Source organism: Oryctolagus cuniculus, chromosome 13, assembly GCF_964237555.1.
Source record: "Oryctolagus cuniculus chromosome 13, mOryCun1.1, whole genome shotgun sequence".
NCBI classification, from domain to species: domain Eukaryota; kingdom Metazoa; phylum Chordata; class Mammalia; order Lagomorpha; family Leporidae; genus Oryctolagus; species Oryctolagus cuniculus.
Window position 1 is genome coordinate 42,964,062 of NC_091444.1, and position 20,513 is coordinate 42,984,574.

General features: G+C 43.4%; 1 protein-coding gene across 1 annotated transcript in view; it reads right to left on the reverse strand.

Moving 5' to 3' along the window:
• Positions 1-5,891: 5,891 nt before the first annotated feature.
• Positions 5,892-20,513, reverse strand: part of CUBN (cubilin) — a 288,990-nt gene continuing 274,368 nt past the window's right edge. The window contains exons 63-67 of the mRNA XM_051820614.2: positions 19,315-19,462; positions 18,155-18,336; positions 12,617-12,782; positions 11,005-11,240; positions 5,892-6,184 (exon numbers count right to left, since the gene is read on the reverse strand). Coding sequence (XP_051676574.2) covers positions 6,077-6,184; positions 11,005-11,240; positions 12,617-12,782; positions 18,155-18,336; positions 19,315-19,462 — 840 coding nt within the window. The 3' untranslated portion in view covers positions 5,892-6,076. The remainder of the gene's footprint in view (positions 6,185-11,004; positions 11,241-12,616; positions 12,783-18,154; positions 18,337-19,314; positions 19,463-20,513) is intronic.

Consider the following 20,513-nt stretch of genomic DNA (forward strand, 5'->3'; position numbering starts at 1 on the left):
GAGAAACTTGAGGATTTGCTTGAAGATTGGTTCCAGAAACCAAGCAAGACAGAGCTGGTATTGTGCTTTGTGAAGTAGGAAGACATCAATTGGTGGAGTTTTATGGCTGTCTTATTCTCCACTGTATCTTCAGAGTGCTTTGAATATATTTGTGTACGTAGATGCTCAATAAACATTTATAAAAGAGTAAATTAAATGTGAGGCAGAACCAGAGGATATTAGACTGATCTTATTGAGGGGAAGGAAACCAAGAATCTTTTCTCCTTCTTCCAGATGAATTGCTCATAAACTTATTAAAACTGCTCCCCTCTTGTTATCCATGAAAATGCCATTTCTCTCAAGCTGGACCATCCTTTAACCCATTAAAAATCACTTCTGTTTTCTTAGACAGCTGGCCTAGATGATTTTGTAGTTTCATTCTGTCTCCTTATTCTATATTAGCTTTCCAATTTTAAAATGAAATAATTACATCAACTATGCTTTTTTTTTTTTTAAATTTTGTAGGCCTGCTTCCTACACTACATATTAGTGGGTACACTAATATGCCTTCCTGGGATGCACGTCTCTCTGAGGAAATAACTCTTGTAGATACCATTACTCTAAAGATGCAATCCAAGACCAAGTCATCTTTTTTTTTTTTTTTTGACAGCTGCATCATGATGATCTTACTCTCAAATAAAATTCCTGTTATTTCATCTAAACTTTCTCCATATCCTGAAATTCTTTGCAGTATACTTTTCAACAAAAGAACAAAATCTTACATCTGTCCCTATCAAATTTCATCTTGGGGTAATTAGTCCATACTTCTAGCTTGTCAAGGCCCTTCAGATTTTATGGTGTTATTTATTTCATTCACTGTTCCAAAAGAACATCATCCCTAAGGTTGATAAATCTATTCTTAACATACAGCAAAAGGGTAGACATTTTTAAGTTGAGAATATTTTACTTATGTGGCTCTATTCTCTATGCAGAAATCATTTCTCTATTGTTTGACTATCTGAAAGATGAAGTAAAACATTCCACAGGTTCTTTCATTCACCTGGTCTCTTGTTCCTACTAAGACTTAACTATGCATATTTAATATAAATCAAATCTCCTTTGTAGAGGCTTCTGCTTTGTCAGAGGCAGTAGAAGACTTTGTAACAGTATCGAGTTTCTTAAGAAAAGGAAAGTAATTACTACCTTACCGAGTTACATGTCTGGCAATGTAAACAGCAATGTGCTAGTGAACTTTCCACTTCTTAAATGACAAGCCATATTGTTGATCTTTACGTATTGTTATCCTAGGAATGACCAATGGTGATGCTTATGGCATCTCTGCGCTCCTGGGGATGAATATATACACACAGTTTTGTCTTTCTCACGTAGGCATTTTCAGTGCACCTTATGACTTTGTGTGCTCCAAAATGCTGCCCTTACACTCCTCAGGGACAGGCTGGCATGCATCTTTATTCCATCATCCTGTTTCTTCTCTATTTTTGGTGGTGAATATACTGAATTTCCTTTTCCAAATACATTAAACTGATAGAATTTCTCCTTTATATAAATGATTTAAAGTACGAGATTTAACTTATTTCTGCTGATTTTATCAAAATTTGACACATTCTTACAAATGGTCCGCGAAATGAATTACCTAATTGAAATAACTTCTGGCTTACTATGGTTTTACTGCAATTTGCCTCCCAGGAATTCATGTGCTGGGGGCTTGATTCTCAGCATGTCAGTGTTGTGGTGGCCAACCATTATGAGGGGCCCAAAAGGAGGTCCTCTGTCACTCAGAAGGAATTGGCATAGGACTTGGGGGATTCTGGTGAACTCTGGAAACGTTAAGTTGTTATAAAAGCCCCTCCCCCTTGCCCTGGCCCCTTGTCTCTCCCTCCAAAATGCACTCCCACCATGGTGCCATCTGCCATGAGATGCAGAGAAAGAAGCCTGCACCATGCTATTCTTTTAGCCTCTAAAACTATGAGCTAAGTAAACCTCTTTGTATGTTATCCAGCCTTGGGTATTTTGTTGTAATAACAAATAAAGACATGGCTTCTATCTGAAGACATTCCAAAAATTGGCAGGATTTTGTTTTATAGTAGAAATTTTTCTTTTAGCCAACAATTTAGCAGCATAGATCAAAAGGCTAAAAGAAGGTCCACCGGGCCAGTGCTATGGCTTAGCAGTAAAAGCTGCTGCCTGCAGTGTGAGCATCTCATATGGGCGCCAGTTCGAGTCCTGGCTGCTCCACTTCCGATCCAACTCTCTGCTATGGCCTAGGAAATCAGTAGAAGATGTCCCAAGTCCTTGGGCCCCTTTGCCCACGTGGGAGACGCAGAAGAAGCTCCTGGCTCCTGGCTTCAGATCATCTCAGCTCTAGCCATTGCGGCCTTTGGGAAGTGAACCAGTGGTGGAAGACCTCTCTCTCTCTCTGTCTCTACCTCTTTCTGTAACTCTATCTTTCAAATATAAGAAATATTTTACTTTGAGAGAAAAAAAATCTTAAAAATGTGCAGCATTAACTAGCGAGCACAGTATTCAGTTTAGTAATGTCTAAGAACAATGGCTCTCTGCAGCCTCCATGGATTCTGGGGGCTACTGCTTAGAGCCAAGGCCTCCTGCCCCTGGACATGACCTTCTTATCCTTGGTGTCTGTCTACTGCTCTGGCCACCCGAGGCTCAGAAAGCATGATGCAGTCCCATCCCTCACAAGCCACTTCTGGCCTCCACGGTTAGTATTCACCACGTCCTCCTTGTGATCTGTCTGCATTTGGCGGCGGTAGCGGGCACAGAGCAGGCTTACAGTGAGGGTTTATCAGTCCAGCAGGAATTTAACCATTGTGGGGGATACTGAGGAACTGGGTCTTCAAAGAACTCACGGTCTAATAGGGAGAGATTATGTACATGCAACTACTAAGTATGATTTTTAAAAGTGACAGAAATCTTCCCAGCTTACAAACATTGCTATAAAGATACCAGATGGAATTTAGCAAGCTGTGTGCAGGGAAGAGCTTTGAGCTGAACCACAGACAATGGATATGGTATTTGAAAGAAGAGGTGAAACATCCTCCCCAAAGAGAAGCGCAGGAGAAAAGGCCCAGCACGAGGAGAGACCGAGGGGCTGTTCTGGGCACGTGCAGTTCTCCTCTGGAGTGGATGAGAGGCTACAGTAAGAGAGAAAGCCTTACTAAGTCTTACACTTTCCAGGGAAGGCTACTGTGGAACGTTTGTGAAGGGGCAGAAAGTACAAATTTCAAAGGAAATATACTTTACATAGAAATTTACCAAGTGACAATACAACTAAATATATTAAGAATAAGTGATTCGGTAACTGAGACATTGATTTGAATGAAGTTACATTGAGTTATTTCAATGACTCCTAAAGAGGTAAAAGCTGTGATTGATAATAATAATAATAATAAAAAGAAGAAGAAGAAGGCAAAAAGATTTATACAATCTGAAGAGAAACCAGAGTATGATGATGATAATAATAATAATAAGCAAAGTCATGGAGATTTGCTAGTGTCTTAGACTATCTGGAGCAGCTATCTGGAGCAGAAAAAAATTTGTAATTATTACATGTTTATTTTATAAAACTCAGCCAGGAATTTGGCCACAAAGAAAGCATTAATAAATTTTTTAAAAGATTTATTTGTTTATTTGGAAGTCAGAGTTACACAGAGAGAGAAGGAGAAGCACAGAGAGAGAGAAAGGTTTTCCATTTGCTGGTTCATTCCCCAATTTGCCGCTCCGGCCCAATTGGCTGCTTTGGCTGGAGCTGTGAAGCCAGGAGCCAGGAGCTTCTTCCCGGTATCCCATGTGGGTGCAGGGGCCCAAGGACTTGGTCCATCTTCTACTGCTTTCCCAGGCCATAGCAGAGAGCTGGATTGGAAGTAGAGCAGCCAGGTCTCGAACTGGTGCCCATATGGGATGCCGGCACTACAGGCGGTGGCTTTACCTGTTACGCCACAGCACCAGCCCCAGTATTAATAAAATTTTAAATGCCGGGGCCAATGCTTGGTGTAGTAGACTAAGCCTCTGCCTGCAGGACCGGCATCCCATGTTAGTGCCAGTTAGTGTCCCGGCTGCTTCTCTTCTGATCCAGCTGTCTGCTAATGGCCTGGGAAAGCAGTAGAAGATGGCCCAAGACCTTGGGTTTCTGCACGCACATGGGAGACCCAGAAGAAGCTCCAGCTCTGGCTGTTGAGGCCATTTGGGGAGTGAACCAGCGAATGGGATAACTCTCTGTCTCTCCCTCTCACTGTAACTCTGCCTCTCAAATAAATAAATAAATAAGACAAAGAAAAAGCCTTATCAAGCTACAAAGTTGGAAGGCCTTTCAGACAAGGCTAGAGATTTTGAATTATTTTCATATAAATAGCAGAGAGCTAATAGAGGCTTTTGAACAGAAAATTTAAAAAATAAGAGCTGTGCTTTATAGAAATATACTTTCTTTTTTAAAAAAGATTTTATTTATTTATTTGACAAAGTTACACAGAGAGAGGTGAGGCAGAAAGAGAGACAGCAAAGTCTTCCATCTGTTGGTTCACCCCCGAAATGGCCACAACGGCCAGAGCTGTGCCAATCTGAAGCCAGGAGCCAGTATAGAAATATACTTTCTAGTAGTGTAAATGACAGACAGAAGTAGAGAAGGGTATAGTTTGGAAGGCCTGGAGTAGCTTAGGAGATCAGGAATAAGGAATTTCTCTAGGACAGTCAGAGTGGTAATGAAAGGGAGGGAGGCATGGCAGCAATCAGCCATAAAATGCTGGGGTGTAGCAGAGGGAAGTATCAAAGCCAGGATCGAAGGCAGGGTTATGGTTCCAGTTACACACATACAAACTCTCTCTCTCTCTCTCACACACACACACACACACACACACACACACACGTGCAGTGCACACACGCATGCGCAGTGAAGCAGGGACAGAGCTGATTTTCTTGGGCAAAGAAGAAGCCAAAGGCAGAGGGAGAGAATTTGGCACTGGCTATGTTGAATGGGAGTAGTTAGGACATTTGTGTGGTCCTATGTAGCAGGCAGTTGGAAATGAGGGGTCTGAAGCTTAGGTGAGAAACAAAGCCAAAGGAACCTACAAGAGAGAAAACACTCAGAGATTCACGCACAAGGGAAATCCAGGGGCCTGAGAGTAAACGGGAAAGGCTCAATATGGGGGAAAAGCGGAAGCCCTAGGCAAATGGGAGAGAATTCCAAGGTCAGCAATTAAGGTTTCTGTAGCCAAGGCAAGATTCTTGGAGTTCAGATCCCTTAGGTGAAGATAGGTTAGACTTGGTGCAACCTTGGAGGAGTGTGTGGACGAGACTAGGCAAGTATGTTTGTCTGCTGGGGCACTCAGTCATCCTACCTCTGACAGACATAGATGCTAACATATATTGATTAATTCGTTTGTACCAAATGTTGTTCTGAATACTTCCCTTGCAGAAACCTATTTAATCCTAGCAACTCGATGGGAAAAGTAAAATGATCTCATTTTACAGATGGTTAAATGAGTACTTAACCAAACATCTCAAACACAGGAAACTTGATTCAGAAGCTTGTTTCACACCTGGCGGATTTTTATATATGTATATATATATATAATATATGTGTATATATTTATTACTTATATATTTTATATATATACACACACTTTACCAAAATTCAACTTGAAAATTTATATAGATACCATAGTGAAAGACTAAGTATTAACAATTTAAAAGCTGATGCAGCATAATTGTGTACAATTCAACATTTCTTACCCCCAATCGGGCATCCACAGTGAAAATCATACTTCTATTTTGTCACTAACTTTTAAAATTTTACATCACATGTCATAATTATTTCCAACTCTTTAAAGAATTTTAAACTTCTCAGCCCAAAATATCAGAAATAAGAATAACACGCACAGTCAAGAATAAAGCAGCTATATTTCACAGTCAAAAAACAAAGGCACAAATACTGATTGTATGCATATTTCAGTAAGAACTACAAAGTTCTCCATGGCGCGGGCAGGGGTCGTGTGCCAGCATGGCAGAGTTCTGTCCGGTGATGCCTTGTGGACCCGCAGTGGAGCACACACGTGGTTTCGCTCCCTCAGCTGTCCCAAGTGAGCCGGAAAGCAGAGGGTTGCGTTGCATATGCAGCATGGAATTTGATGAAGAGCCGGTTTGAGGAAGCTACAAAGGGTGCTATGCTGGTGTCCTAAAGTTGAATAAAAAAGTTAACAAATTTTATTTTTCACAAATTTGAATGCTTTTCTAGAAATATGAACCCAGTAAAAAATAGTACTATATAAAGAAGATTTACAGAATTTATATTGAAGTTGTACCACTGAGGAAACTTCACAAAGTTCAGAGAAAAACTGATTTAAAAGGTAAGCTTCTGGTATAAAAAAAGTTTTGAAATCCATGCATCCTTTTCTCATAATACCTATTTTCCATGAGCTTTTTAAAGACCACTCACATGCATGGATTTCAAAGTTTTGTACCAAAATACATTTATCTTTTACAAAATTAATTAAACTTAGCTGTTTGAAGGACAGAGAAAGTCGAGTGAGACGCGTAAGAGAGTGAAAGCAGGGGAGTGCACTCCCAGCTGCTGATTCACTCCCCAGATGCCTACAACAGCCAGGACTGGACTGGATTCCAAGCCAGGACCCCAGAACACAGTCCTGGTCTCCCAGACGTGTGATAGGGACCCAACTATTTGAATCATCACCTGCTGCCTCCCAGGGTGTGCATTATCAAGAGGCTGGAATAAGGAATGGAGCTGGGACTTGAACCCAGGCACTGCTACATGGACTGCAGGCATCCCATGCGTTGTCTTAATTGCAGCACCAAATGCCTGCCCCTAACCATCTCTCTTAATTCCCTTTTCCAAGAAATTTTTGAAGTACCCTCATATTTCTAGGATAACTTTGCCAGGAATTAATGTGGATCCCTCAGGAAAGAGTATTGCTGGGTGTGTGGAGTTGAGGGGAAATGGGAAATGACTGCTTATGGGAATAACAATGTTCTACAACTGGTTGTGGTGGTGATGGGTACACAAATCTCTGAAGTTATTAAAGTCCATTAAATTGTACAATTTGAGTGAATTGTTTGGTATGTGAAATATACCTCAATACAATTTTATTTTCGCAGCAAAATGGTTAGAACTAGAGGGCATCATGTTGAATGAAATAAGCCAGAGAAATACCCATATGTTCCCCCTTATACATGTAAGCTAAAATTAAAGGAAAAAAAAAAAGAAATGCCCATGTTTATCAGTTTTGCTGCAATATTTTGTATTGTCAAAATTTTTAAGTCATAGTCAAACAAATTGTTAGGGATCTTATACTACTCTAGCTTTAATGACTTTGTGACTATTTAAAAATCTATGTGGGGCTGGTGATGTGGGGTAGCAAGTAAAGCCACTGTCTGCAGTGCCAGCATCCCATGTGGGCACTGGTTTGAGTCCCAGCTACTCCACATCTGATCCAGCTCTCTGCTATGGCCTGGGAAAGCAGTGGAGGATGGCCCAAGTTCTTGAGCCCCTGCACCCATGTGGGAGACAGGAAGAAGCTCCTGGCTCCTGGCTTTGGATTAGCCCAGCTCCAACTGTTGCAGCCATTTGGGGAGTGAACTGCAGATGGAAGACCTCTGTCTCTCTGCCTCTACCTTTCTATGACTCTGCCTTTCAAATAAATAAATAAATCCTTAAATCAATCAATCAATATCTCTTGAGTGAATTTGAACATCTTTTCATTTGATTATTGTGTAGCCCTTACTTATTTTCTTGCTGAACAATGGTCTTTCTCCTTTTTTGTTTGTTACACTCTTTATTTAGTAGAGCCATTAAACCTTTAACAATAATATAAATTAAAAATATGTTATCTCAGGAAATAATTATAAAATACTAAGTTAAAAATTTGTTGAAAACAAGTGTGTGTATAAGAGGGGGGACAGATAGGTCTCATTACTTAATGTTTCCTCTCATTAATCAATCATTTGATGGGTATTGATCAAGATTCTCTCATGTAGCAGTTACTTTTAACACTAGAGTTATAAAAAATGAGCAAAACAGACAAAAAGTCCTGCTCGTGTCAGGCTGACATCATTGGACTGCAATGCTCACCCAAGACATCAAAACACCAACTTATTTATTTCCAAAACAGTAAGTTATTAAAATGAATGCAGGAGTTTTTTACCCCTAACATATCTATAAAGATATGTGATATTTTTATTACTGTGAACTTTTGATTTCCATTTTAATCTGTTCCCAAATTTTAAATCCTTATTACACATTGACCCACTAATATGGAATTAATGGAAGTTTTACACTGCTTTGCTTCTCCTTGTTTTCCTGCTATTCTTTGTCTAGATGTCCAGACTCTATAGCTGTGAGTGATACAGGATTTCTCTGAGCACAATGACATTTATTTTATCCAGAACATAAAGTATCTTCAGATCACCTTGGGTTTGTATCTCCACCAGTAATATAAGGAGTTTTTCCACCAATGCTTGCATATAAACTAATTTTGGGTTGTGTATTTATGTTTTACAGTTTTGATGTCCATGTTTTATGTTTATTGTTACCATTTATGAAATGTTAATCAGTGGTATCTTCAAGAAAAAAATTACACATGAGACTATATTTCCACATTTGTAAGAGCAAATTTAACACTTGGAGAAACGTAAACACCAAAAGCTTAAAAAATGGGCATATTGGGGCCAGCACTGTGGTGTAGTGGGTAAAGCTGCAGCCTGCAGTGCTGGCAGACCATATGAGCACTCGTTTGTGTCCCAGCTGCTCTATTTCTTATCCAGCTCCCTGCTAATGTGCCTGAGAAAAGCAGTGAAAGATGGCTTAAGTGTTTGGGCCCCCACTACCCACGTGGGAGACCAGGAAGAAGCTCCTGGTTCCTGGCTTCAGCCTGGCTCAGCCCCAGCCATTGCAGCCATCTAGGTCATGAACCAGTGGATAGATTTCTCTCTCTCTGTCTCTGCTTCTCTCTCTGTAACCCTTTCAAATAAATACATAATTTTAAAAGTGTACATATCTAGGGACCGGCACTGTGGCACAGCAGGTTAAAGCCCTGGCCTGAAGCACTGGCATCCTATATGGGTGCTGGTTCTGGTCCTGGCTGCTCCTCTTCCAATCCAGCTCTCTGCTATGGCCTGGGATAGCAGTAGAGGATGGCCCAAGTCCTTAGGCCCCTGCACCCATGTGGGAGGCCTGGAAGAAGCTCCTGGTTTCAGGTCAGCACAGCTCCACCCCTTGCAGCCATCTGGGAGTGAGCCAGTGGATGGAAGACCTCTCTCTCTAGACCTCTCTCTGTAACTCTGCCTTTCAAATAAATAAAATAAATCTTTTTTTTTAAAAAGTGCACATATCGGCCGGCGCCGTGGTTCACTAGGCTAATCCTCCGCCTTGCGGCGCCGGCACACTGGGTTCTAGTCCCAGTTGGGGCGCCAGATTCTGTCCCAGCTGCCCCCCTCCAGGCCAGCTCTCTGCTGTGGCCAGGGAGTGCAGTGGAGGATGGCCCAAGTGCTTGGGCCCTGCACCCCATGGGAGACCAGGAGAAGCACCTGGCTCCTGCCATTGGATCAGCGTGGTGCGCTGGCCTCAGCGTGCCGGCAGCGGCAGCCATTGGAGGGTGAACCAACGGCAAAGGAAGACCTTTCTCTCTGTCTCTCTCTCTCACTGTCCACTCTGTCAAAAAAAAAAAAAACATAATTATTTATAAAATTAATAAATGCTGAGAATTTTCCTATACTCACAGAACTAGATATGTGCACTTTTTTTTTTTTTTGACAGGCAGAGTGGACAGTGAGAGAGAGAGACAGAGAGAAAGGTCTTCCTTTGCCGTTGGTTCACCCTCCAATGGCCGCCGCGGCTGGCGTGCTGCAGCCTGTGCACCGCGCTGATCCGATGGCAGGAGCCAGGCGCTTCTCCTGGTCTCCCATGGGGTGCAGGGCCCAAGCACTTGGGCCATCCTCCACTGCCCTCCCGGGCCACAGCAGAGAGCTGACCTGGAAGGGGGCAGCCGGAACAGAATCCGGCGCCCTGACTGGGACTAGAACCCGGTGTGCCGGCGCCACAGGCAGAGAATTAGCCTAGTGAGCCACGGCGCCGGCCATAAATAATTATGTTTTAAAAACTATCTAGATTTCTCTAATTCTTTGATTGAAAGCCTTTACTCACTAGAGAAAGAGCAGGACAATGAGAAACAAATTGCCTCTCCCCAGCCACATTTCCCTCACTTGACAGCTCTTCAAGCAGCTACTTCCACAAATAATAAGGAGACAGACAGGGCCGATGCCTGCAGTACTGCCTCCATGTCAGATTCCAACTTGACATTTAGAGATGACCTGTCACATCAGAGCTTACAGAAACAATCAAACCACTAGTCACCATTTCTTCAAGCAAATCCTGCCATTTTCAGCAACTAGTATATGAAATGGATCTGAGTGTCCACATTTTCTCTGGTTCTATTCTATTTATGGAGAAAAACACATGGGTATTAAAGGCTGGTAAACTGGTTTGATTGTTTATGCTGAAGATGTATTTAAATATTGCACAGTACTCCATATAACTGTACAAGCATTACATGTTAATAAAAAAAAGTAAGTAGAGTAATAAAAACCAGAACAAACAAAAACTCTGAGTGTTCCACCCTGGATCATGCATTGAACTCACAGAGGGAGCTTTGAAAAACAGCATGTTCTTTCCTACCCCACCCTCCCAGCCTCACCCGAAATTCTGATTCAGTAGCTTTGGGTGGGAACTGGACCTGTGCAATGTCGAGTGGCTGCATGGGTGATTCTTAGGCATTCTCATTTGGTAACATCAAGAGTTATTTAATGCAATGACCACCAGATGGCACTCGTATTCCCTAAATAGCCCAGCCAGAAAACAAACTACTGAAATTTGTTGAGTTGTGCTTCCTACTGGGCATGTATCTACTTTTTAAAGTCTATACTAAGTTACTCTAGTAGTTTTAGAACAACCAGTGGGAACCCGCAAGTGTTTGTTGTACTCACTGCTCCACAAAAGGGTCCATAGGACGGCGAGTTGTCGTTCGGCCCGTTGTAGAGTATGAGGTAGTTCTGGAGGCAGTTCCCAGGGTCATCAATGTTGATAAAGTAGAAGCTGACGGTGACGAGCCTACTGGCAGGAGCAATGAGGGTCCACTCGCAGTGAGTGTTGTTTGGATATGTGCTGGGATAGCCAGGGCTGGTGAAGGTGCCGCTGTCCCCATACAGAGTCCCACCGCAGCCTGCGAGGGGAGAATGGCATGAGAGGCAATCAGACTCGTGGTATCCTCTTAAGGCGCTGAGGCTCTGCAACAGCTGGCCAGGCGGAAACCTCGGTTCCTGTTTCTTTGTTGGGCTATATCACACCTGCTAACCACCACCTGCCCCCAGCACACATTCTTTCCCCAGCATTTGGTGATCAATGGACATCTTCCTTCAGAACCATTCTTTGAGAATGGTGGATGGAAAAACAGAGAGTGTGGTCAGGTAACTAACTGCAGGAGACAGTTGCTGTCTGTGCTTTTGATAGTACAGAGTTCTCTGTAACACTGAGTGGATGATAAGAACATTGCAGTAAGATTAAAAGTAAAATTCTTGGCTTACCCCTGAGAGAGGGTGTTATGGTAAGCTTGGGAAGTAATTGACTTTATAATAAAAATATCTTTAGCAACCAAAGAACCACCAGTTCCAAGACGGTTATACTTAAAGGCAAAGCTCCTTAGGTCTTAAGGTCAATTTCTTTGACTTGTTCATTTGTACACAAAAGCCGTCGTTATTAAGAGCACATATCCGTGGGATCCAGAAGAAGCTGCCTGGTATAACAACTACGATGCACCTGCCGTGGGCACCTGAATGCGGAGGCCTACACCTATCTCCAGTACAGTCTGGCTGTGCCTCTGGGGCAGTTTTGTAATCTTGGTGTTCTATTCTCTCATCTGTGAAATAAAGCATTGGACATCATCCTTAAGCTTCCTTTAGGGGCCAAGATTTCATCAGGATTCCTTTCTTATGTTTTAATATATTGAAAATGAGTGGTTTTGAAAAAATCATTTTTTTTACTTTAAAAGTATTGACACATTTTGAGACATTTCATAAAGGGATTCTTCCTCTCTTGAGTTAAACATATTGATAGGACTTACATTTCTCTTCAGTTCCTTGCTATAGAACCAATAAAAAATGCAAGCAGATTCTACCCTGAAGAAGGAATCCAGCTCCAGGACTGCCATGAGATGATGGGGACCACAAGGAGCAGAGCTGTTCATTAAGCCCCAAGAATTCACTTGCTGTTCAGCTTTCTGGTAAACTTCCATCTTTACACTCGCAGAGAACTACCTTAATGACCAACCCAACAGTCAAGTTGGACAAAATCAAATCTATAAAGGCTTCAAAAAATCTGTATACCTTAGATATGCTGTATATGTGAATATATTTGCTAGAGAAATAATGAATAAATGTAGGCTTTTAAAGAATAATTTCATTGTCAAAAATCTGTTTTTTACAGAAAATAATCAAGTACAGATAACTAAAATGATAAGGTACCTGGGTGGCTTTTTCTATGAGGCTCCTAATGTTTTCCCCACTTACAGTGCTTTCCATTACAACGGGGCAGTTGTCTTACCAGTGGGTGAGGAGGTCCAGATGATTTCATATCCCTGACTAGAAACTGCACTGTTGCTCTTAAATCGCAGGTAGAGTTGGTTATTCTGAGAGAAGACAGGGCTGGGCAGCAGAGTTCCACAGTACTTGCCGAGTAATGGTGAACTGTCACTGCTTCCATCTCTCACCTTTAAATATAAGACAGTCATTATTATTATTTTTTTTTTTTGACAGGCAGAGTGGACACTGAGAGAGAGAGAGAGAGAGAGAGAGAGAGAGAGAGAAAGGTCTTCCTTTTCCCATTGGTTCACCCTCCAATGGCTGCCGCGGCCGGTGCGCTGCGCACCGCGCTGATCTGATGGCAGGAGCCAGGTGCTTCTCCTGGTCTCCCATGGGGTGCAGGGCCCAAGGACTTGGGCCATCCTCCACTGCACTCCTGGCCATAGCAGAGAGCTGGCCTGGAAGAGGGGCAACCGGGACAGAATCCGGTGCCCCGACTGGGACTAGAACCCAGTGTGCCGGCGCCGCAAGGCGGAGGATTAGCCTAGTGAGCCGCGGCGCCAGCCAAGACAGTCATTATTATACTTGTATGACATTTTCTTCTCCAAGTGTCATTGTTATACATTAAGGTATATGAGACAATTTAAATGTCAACTTTTTTTTTTTTCTGGGAAAAGCCTGATCCTTTTATTTAACAAGGAAGAGTTTTCTGAAAATACATGCAGAAATCCCCTTCATTTGCAAAGTGGAGAAATTCTCAATTTGTAGACGAGAAGACAATTTGTGTTTGGATTCAGAAGGACCTATTAGAGGGCATGCTTAAAATGCTAGTTGGTGCTATGATCTTGTGGCCTTTGGTTTTGGAGAAACATTTTGAAGAATGTAGTTAAAGTGAATTTTTAACAGGGGTAGGGAATAATATTGCTTACTCTACTTTTATCATGCTTTATAATTGTGCCGTGTGTGTATGTGTGTGTATTTTTGTCCCACTGTAAAACACTTGGCTCTGAAGGCGCTATGGAAAAAAAATACAATGTATGAAATATGATAAAGTTCAGAACAAAAGGAATGACTGTAGGGGAAAAAAGGACGCAACTCAATGGATCTCTAAAATTTCCGCCTGTTGTTAAATGTATTTAAAAACACATTCTGAAGTGGTGTCGCTTTTTCTTTTCACTCAGGGCTTAGAGAAGACAACAAAACAGGAGATGAAGCTGTGGGAGGGAGAGTGGGGGCCCTGCAAGTGCAGTCACTCTCTGTCCTCCCCGGCCCCTGTGGTGCCATCACGAGGGGCCCTGTTCCCAAGAGGACACCCAAGACATCTTATGGAAGTGGTGTACCTGCACTTGAGCACTAGGAAGCGGCTCGACATCATATAAATCTGACTGGATTGCTGCAGTTACTAAAAAGCTTGGAAGTTCCTCCATTCTCTTAAAATCAGGCTAATTGCTGGCTCTAAGTTACAGATTTCTCCAGCAGTGCAGTGGCTACTCCTGCTGGGCTGATAGGGAGAAATCCCTCCCAGGCTTGTGTAGGAGCCAGTGGAAGAGAGTAATGCTGTTTGGGTGTTTTCTTGAACACTCCACTAAATGTTTAAGCAAAGTGGCCTTGGCCTGCACAGAGTAGCCAGCTATCAGATTGCAGAATGCTCCAGGCCTGACCTGCCACCATGTCACTCTTGACCTGGGGTCTCTTTCCCTCAGGGTCCTCTTCCAAGGCTGTGGCTCTGAAAGGAGGAGTGAGCTATTAATTCCCACTGAAGGTGCTGGTAACTTCTCACATTCACTTCTCTCTTCACGGGAGGACAGCGGCAGCTGAGAGCAGCAGGCCTCGCTGGGCCATCACAGGATCCTGAAAGGGGAGGTGAAGGTACCAAGGACACGGCTGACTTCCCAATGTGGCCTAGAGAGTGGCCTTTGCTGCTGGTGATGCAGTCAGAATCCTGGAGAAGAGAGCTCCAATCCCACCATTGCTGATGTGAGTGGAGTGCTTGGGCTTCCCAGGGTGGCTGCTCAGAAACTTCCCATGAGCCTTTTCGGGAGACCCAGGCGCCGGCGCCGCTACACTTCACAGGCCGCGGCTGCAGTTTCCTGTCTGTGCTTACTGGATGGGGACATTCAGACCCCTTCTAAGGACGGAAGGTCAGCCAGGCCAGGGCAGGAGTTTTTTCTCACCCCCCGGGGCTGGAGGGCCACTCTTTGCTTCCCACCATGCAGCAGGCAAATGATAAACATTAACTCCTGTCAATAACGGTCTCCTCAGGCAGGGCGAGAATGGAGACAGGTTGTGATGTGGGCTACGGCAGGTAGATAGCTAGGCAGGCTGAGCTGGACACCATCTCTCACGTGTTCGCCGTCCCACCTCTCTTCACCTGGGATCTGGGTAAAGAGCCACTGCCTTCTGAACTCACCAAAGAGGCCGGCAGTTGGGAAACGTTCTGTCCCCTCTCTGCTGACAGGGGTGCAGGAGGCGCTGAGGCGCCCTCTCTCTCCACTTTCCTCTCGCCCCTTCTCTCATCCTGGCCCACTTCCCACCTATGCTCACGTGTGTGAGTGTGTGTGTGTGCATGTGCGTGTGTTTGCTTTCTCGTCTCCCTAGTAAGATTTATTTTTTATATGCCAGCATTAAGGATTCTTCTCTTCATGCATGGCAAGGACCTGGAATCAAAATTGAGATCTACTTCCCCCAGTGCCTTTGCACTGTGACATTGACCTCATAGGATTATGCTATCTCTTTTCCATATCCAATCCTCTTGTTTTTGCCTCATACTTCATGTAAATAACTGGATATATTTATCTTTAAAAATTTTAGTGGGAAAATGGGGCTGGCACTGTGGCGCACTAGGTTAATCCTCCATCTGCGGCACCAGCATCCCATGTGGGCGCCAGTTCTAGTCCCAGTTGATCCTCTTCCAGTCCAGCTCTCTGCTGTGGCCAGGGAGTGCAGTGGAGGATGGCCCAACTGCTTGGGCCCTGCACCCCATGGGAGACCAGGATAAGTACCTGGCTCCTGCCATCGGATTAGCGCAGCATGCCGGCCGCGGCGGCCATTGGAGGGTGAACCAACGGCAAAGGAAGACCTTTCTCTCTGTCTCTCTCTCTCTCTCACTGTCCACTCTGCCTGTTAAAAAAAATTTAGTGGAAAAATGGAAATAAAAAGACAAGTTTATTTTGGTGCCAAAAAATTTGAGATCCATGCTAAGTATTTTCCTATTATGCATCTTCCATGAACTTTTTGAAGACCCCATGCTGTCTCCTCTGGGTTTCCTGTCATGGCAAGTACTCCCAATGAAAAAAGTCAAGAACTGGGGCCGGCACGGTGGCACAGTAACTTAATTCTCTGCTTGTGGCGCCAGCATCTCATATGGACACCAGTTCTAGTCCTAGCTATTCCTCTTCTAATCTAGCTCTCTGCTAAGGCCTGGGAAAGCAGTGGAAGATGGCCCAAATGCTTGGGTCCCTGCCCCTGTGTGGGAGACCTGGAAGAAGCTCCTAGCTCCTGCTTTCAGATCAGCACAGCTCTGGCCATTGCAGCCATTTGGGGAGTGAACCAGTGGAGGGAAGACCTCTCTCTCTGTCTCTCCCTCTCTGTGTATGTAACTCTACCTCTCAAATAAATAAAGAAAATCTTAAAAAAAGAGAAAAAGGTCATAAGCTTCTATATATTTAGAACATTGATTAAAAAATGATTTGGATTCACTCTGTAGTGGAGAGCTTCTCAAAACGAAAATGGTGTGTGTCAGGAATCATGTCACAGCTAAGCCCACATGCTAAGACCATGTGCTAAGCACACCATTCTTCCCAGGCCAAGAGGCACAAACTCGGGAGTACAGGACAGCAGCAGCACTAGAAACCAAATCAGGGCTGAAATCAGGACAGGAATGCAAGCTGCTGGTAGTAAGAAGAGAGGAAGGCTTTGTGGGTAAGAGACGCAGCAGCGCTGAGAAACTGTCAGAAAAGAATCGACTACTGAAGACAAAAAGCCTGTTGCACAAACTCTTGAGTATGTTGTCTTACAAAGGTCAAGGCATTTTGGTCAGTTTTTTATGAATAAAGATTTAATCAAAGAGTAAAAAAAATAGAAGTAAAACTCCAGATCAGCTACAGAGGAGCAAACAAGCTTTTTGGAAATCTTACTGAAGACCCTCATGTGCATGAGACAAAGCTGATGCAGACATCCTCAGGTCAGGGCGGGGGTCAAAGGCAATTCATAGGAATCTTCAACCCCCTTTCTACAGACAAGTCTCATGTTCTGCCTGTCTGTTTCCCAAGAGTGAGTGCATTTTCAACAGTCTGTAAAGGACACATGTCAGGGAGCTCTGGGGTCTTCATGGGAGAATGTTAAGTGGTGAGCTCCACGCATCACGTCCATGGCAGTTGAAGGCTTACTCAGAAAAGTTCCTCCTCTGAACAAAACAGTCCCCTTCCACTTATGTAGCCATTTGCAGGTGCAGTAGAGCTGCCAGGACAAAGAAGGGGCTCTTACTGTAACCCTGGGGAATCCCAAAGGTACAGTCAGCCAGAGTGGGGGCCTTGTTTCTCCAGGGGCAAGGTGGCATCTTTGTGATGGTTTTGGGGGGTGGGAGTGGAGGGTAGGCATGGGTAAACTACAAAGTTGCTTCTTTGCCCAAATTAGAGCTATTTTGTGGCGGGTGTGGAAGAAGCAACAGAATATGCCCCCTGCAATGCAGAACACTTGTGCAAAGGAACACCTATTCTTACAGAATGCTGAAGATGCCCCAAACTAATCTGGCTACCAGGAAGATTGGGTGACTTGTTTAGGATCATTCAATTTCATTTCTTCCTTCAAAAAAATTGATTTATTCATTTGAAAAGGAGAGCTGAGGGTGCCGAGAGAGAGAAAGCAAGAGCGCAAGAGAGATCTTTGATCCACTGGTTCACTTTCCTGCAACAGCTAGGTCTGGGCCAGTCCAAAGACCGGAGGCAGGAGACCATCCTGGTCTCCTGGGTAGGCAGGGGCCCAAGCACATGTGCCATTTTCCACTGTCTTCCCAGGTGTAGATCAGAAATGGAGGAGCTAGGACTCGAACCAGAATTCAGATGAGGGATGTGGGTGTCACATGCAGCAGCTTAACCCTCTGCACCACAATGCTGGCCCCTTGGTTTCATGTCTATGTCCACACACAACACGTCTAAAGTCAGTGAAAGTCAGTGATAATCCACCTCCCCAAATCAGCACCTTGCACAGGGGACCTCCCTTGGGTCTTCATGTCTGAACTCACATACAACCTCCTTTGAGATGCCTTTTCTGCCCCCATACACGGTGAATGCCCCCAGCTGTGCTGCACTCTACCGATCCTTCTCGCATCATGTGATAACGGACTGTTCCCTATCTGTCTTATTCTGAGCCTCCCGAAGGCCCTGAGTATATCTTATTTCCTACTGTATTTCAGTGTATGGACCAGAAAATGCTCAGTAAATATTTATGGACGGAACAGTGAATAAATTAATGAGACATACAAGGAACATATATGGTTAGCAATCTTAGAGCAAAAGGTGAAAACTCTCAACTGAGTTCAATGAATTCAAATGCATGTTACCTCCAAGAAATCCTGTCTGCAGCCACTTGAGTCCTCAAGGCGAAATGAATGGAAAAACAGGGAAATGGTGTGGTTCTGTGGGGCTGTCAGAATAACAGTGCAATCTGCATTGTTTTCATAATTATCTGGCCATCCAGGACTCTTCAGATTGCCAAATGCCTTGGTATATTCTCTGTTGCAACCTTAGAGGCAAAGAATAGTCATAAAGTATACAGAGAAATATTGAATGCTCTTTCAACTTGATAGGAGTAATTCAGAAAGACCATTGGATTGGAAGGAACTTGAGCAAAAGTGAATCAGCCTCTTTGGTTCCCTTTCAGATAACTGAGGCCCAAAGAGGTGACGTGAGTTGCACAAAGCAAGTGCAGTGCAGTGACCTGTTAACACAAAACTCTGCCATATAAAGAATGGGCCATGAGCACGCTCCTTTGAAGCTGAATATCATGGCATGCTTTGAACTTTCTGATCACATGGAGGTGGAGATGGCTGACACTCAGACTCTTTCAGACATAAAGCCACACCTCCAAGACAGGGCTTTCAGGAGGATTTCCTTTCCTCGCCTTTGGTGAATTTGTTCTGACAGAGCTGGCAAATCCCTGCTCCTGACCATTTTTTTTTGTAACAAAACCAGAAGCATTTTTATTGCTTGTTTTCACCAAAAACAAATTAAATTTAAGTTGAAAATAAACATAAATAAAATGTTCTCAGAATACAATTCTCAAAGTAAGCAAACAACTCCTTCAACCTACTTTAAAAAATTCAACTTTGTGAATATATTAAAAAACATTGAATTATAAACTTTAGATCAGCAAATTGTATGATATGGAAATTATATCTTGATAAAGTTTCTGTAAAAATATACATAGTGATTCCTGTAGTGATCAAGTGCACAAGCAATAAAACAATTGGTATATTTAAAATTAACCATAGACTTTGAAGGGTATGGTAACTTTCTAAGCATTTTAGCGAGCACTGTATTCTTGTTACCTCTTCAGAAACCAGTTCAGCACTTTGCTACATTGGGCCTGGATTCTCATTAAGAGTTTACCTCATCTGTTTGTAGTTGATGTGACCAACCCCTAATTTACTCACAGGAGCCAATTTTAGAAAAACCACAATGAGTCAATTTTTCTTGAATAACAAGAAGCTTCAGGGCTCACCTGCAATCTGATAGGTGATCCCTATTCTAGAGTTTCCATTTAAAACTTCAGATTTGAAAATGACTACTGCAGTACTCGTAGAAGAGTAGAACACAGGCACAGCTGAAGCATTTGTGCCACAGAACCGATGTTTCGGGTTTCCACGACTCTGAAACGAAATGGAAGCCAAATCGCATTAGATTCAATTGCATAAGAGAACAGGCAAGTAACAGAAGGAAACTGCATAGCAAAGTATGGCTTAAATGTGTAGCCATGGAAACCAACACTGGAGTTTGAAGCACTCTGCAACAACACTCATTAGCTTTGGGATTGACCAATGTCTCACAAAACCACGAAACAGATACTGCCCTACTGAAAACAAGACCCTCTTATTCACACCACTTCATGGCTAAAGCCTTCACCCTTACTCAGTACAACCAAGCTTTTGGAGTTCACTGCAATCTTCCTATTGTGGCTTGCTCCATAGTCTTGAGCTCCTTGAATAACCCTACACTGATCCCCTTGATCTAGCCCTTGCTACCCCTTTGCAAATCTGAATAGAGCCCCTGGCAGCACTGTGAATCCCTCAAGACAGACTAGAATGAGGTCCCTGTTCCCTCTGTAACCCTTGAACAGCCTCATCTCTCTCAAGAATATGATGTGTGGCGTACGCGCAGTTGGATGTCTCTCATTTCTTGCATAAGAACAACTTGTACTTAAGTCATTACATCTGCAGCCTCTCAGTCATGGCTGTTTTTAACAGCTGTAGTTCTTGGGCACCTACTGAAGGCCCATGCATATTCTTGCTTGCAAACTCCTGTTACTGACCTGTGCTTCTACCTGAGCCTGACCCAATGTCTCCTCCTGTGTCTGCTGTAGCCTATGAACTTGAATTGCACTGTTAACCCTGCTTGTACACAACCTCCACCCTTCCACTTTGTGGCTTTCAGTAAAAACTGGTTTTTCTGCAGTCTCCTGACTGAAGTTATGTTTCCCCCATATTTCAAAATTCATTGAGTAAAAGTGTTGGGGGAGAGTGGGGAGTGGAGAGGTTTCTCCATGTTCCTCACTGCTGCCTCCATCTCACCTCAAAGTTGGTCTTCCCTTGAGGGTCTCTATATCTGGCCAAAGAAAATATTCTCTTGCCTTTCTCTTCATTCTTACTTTCCTCCTGGTCACTTCCCTTCATTTATCAAAGACTTGGGGTGTTGTAGATCATA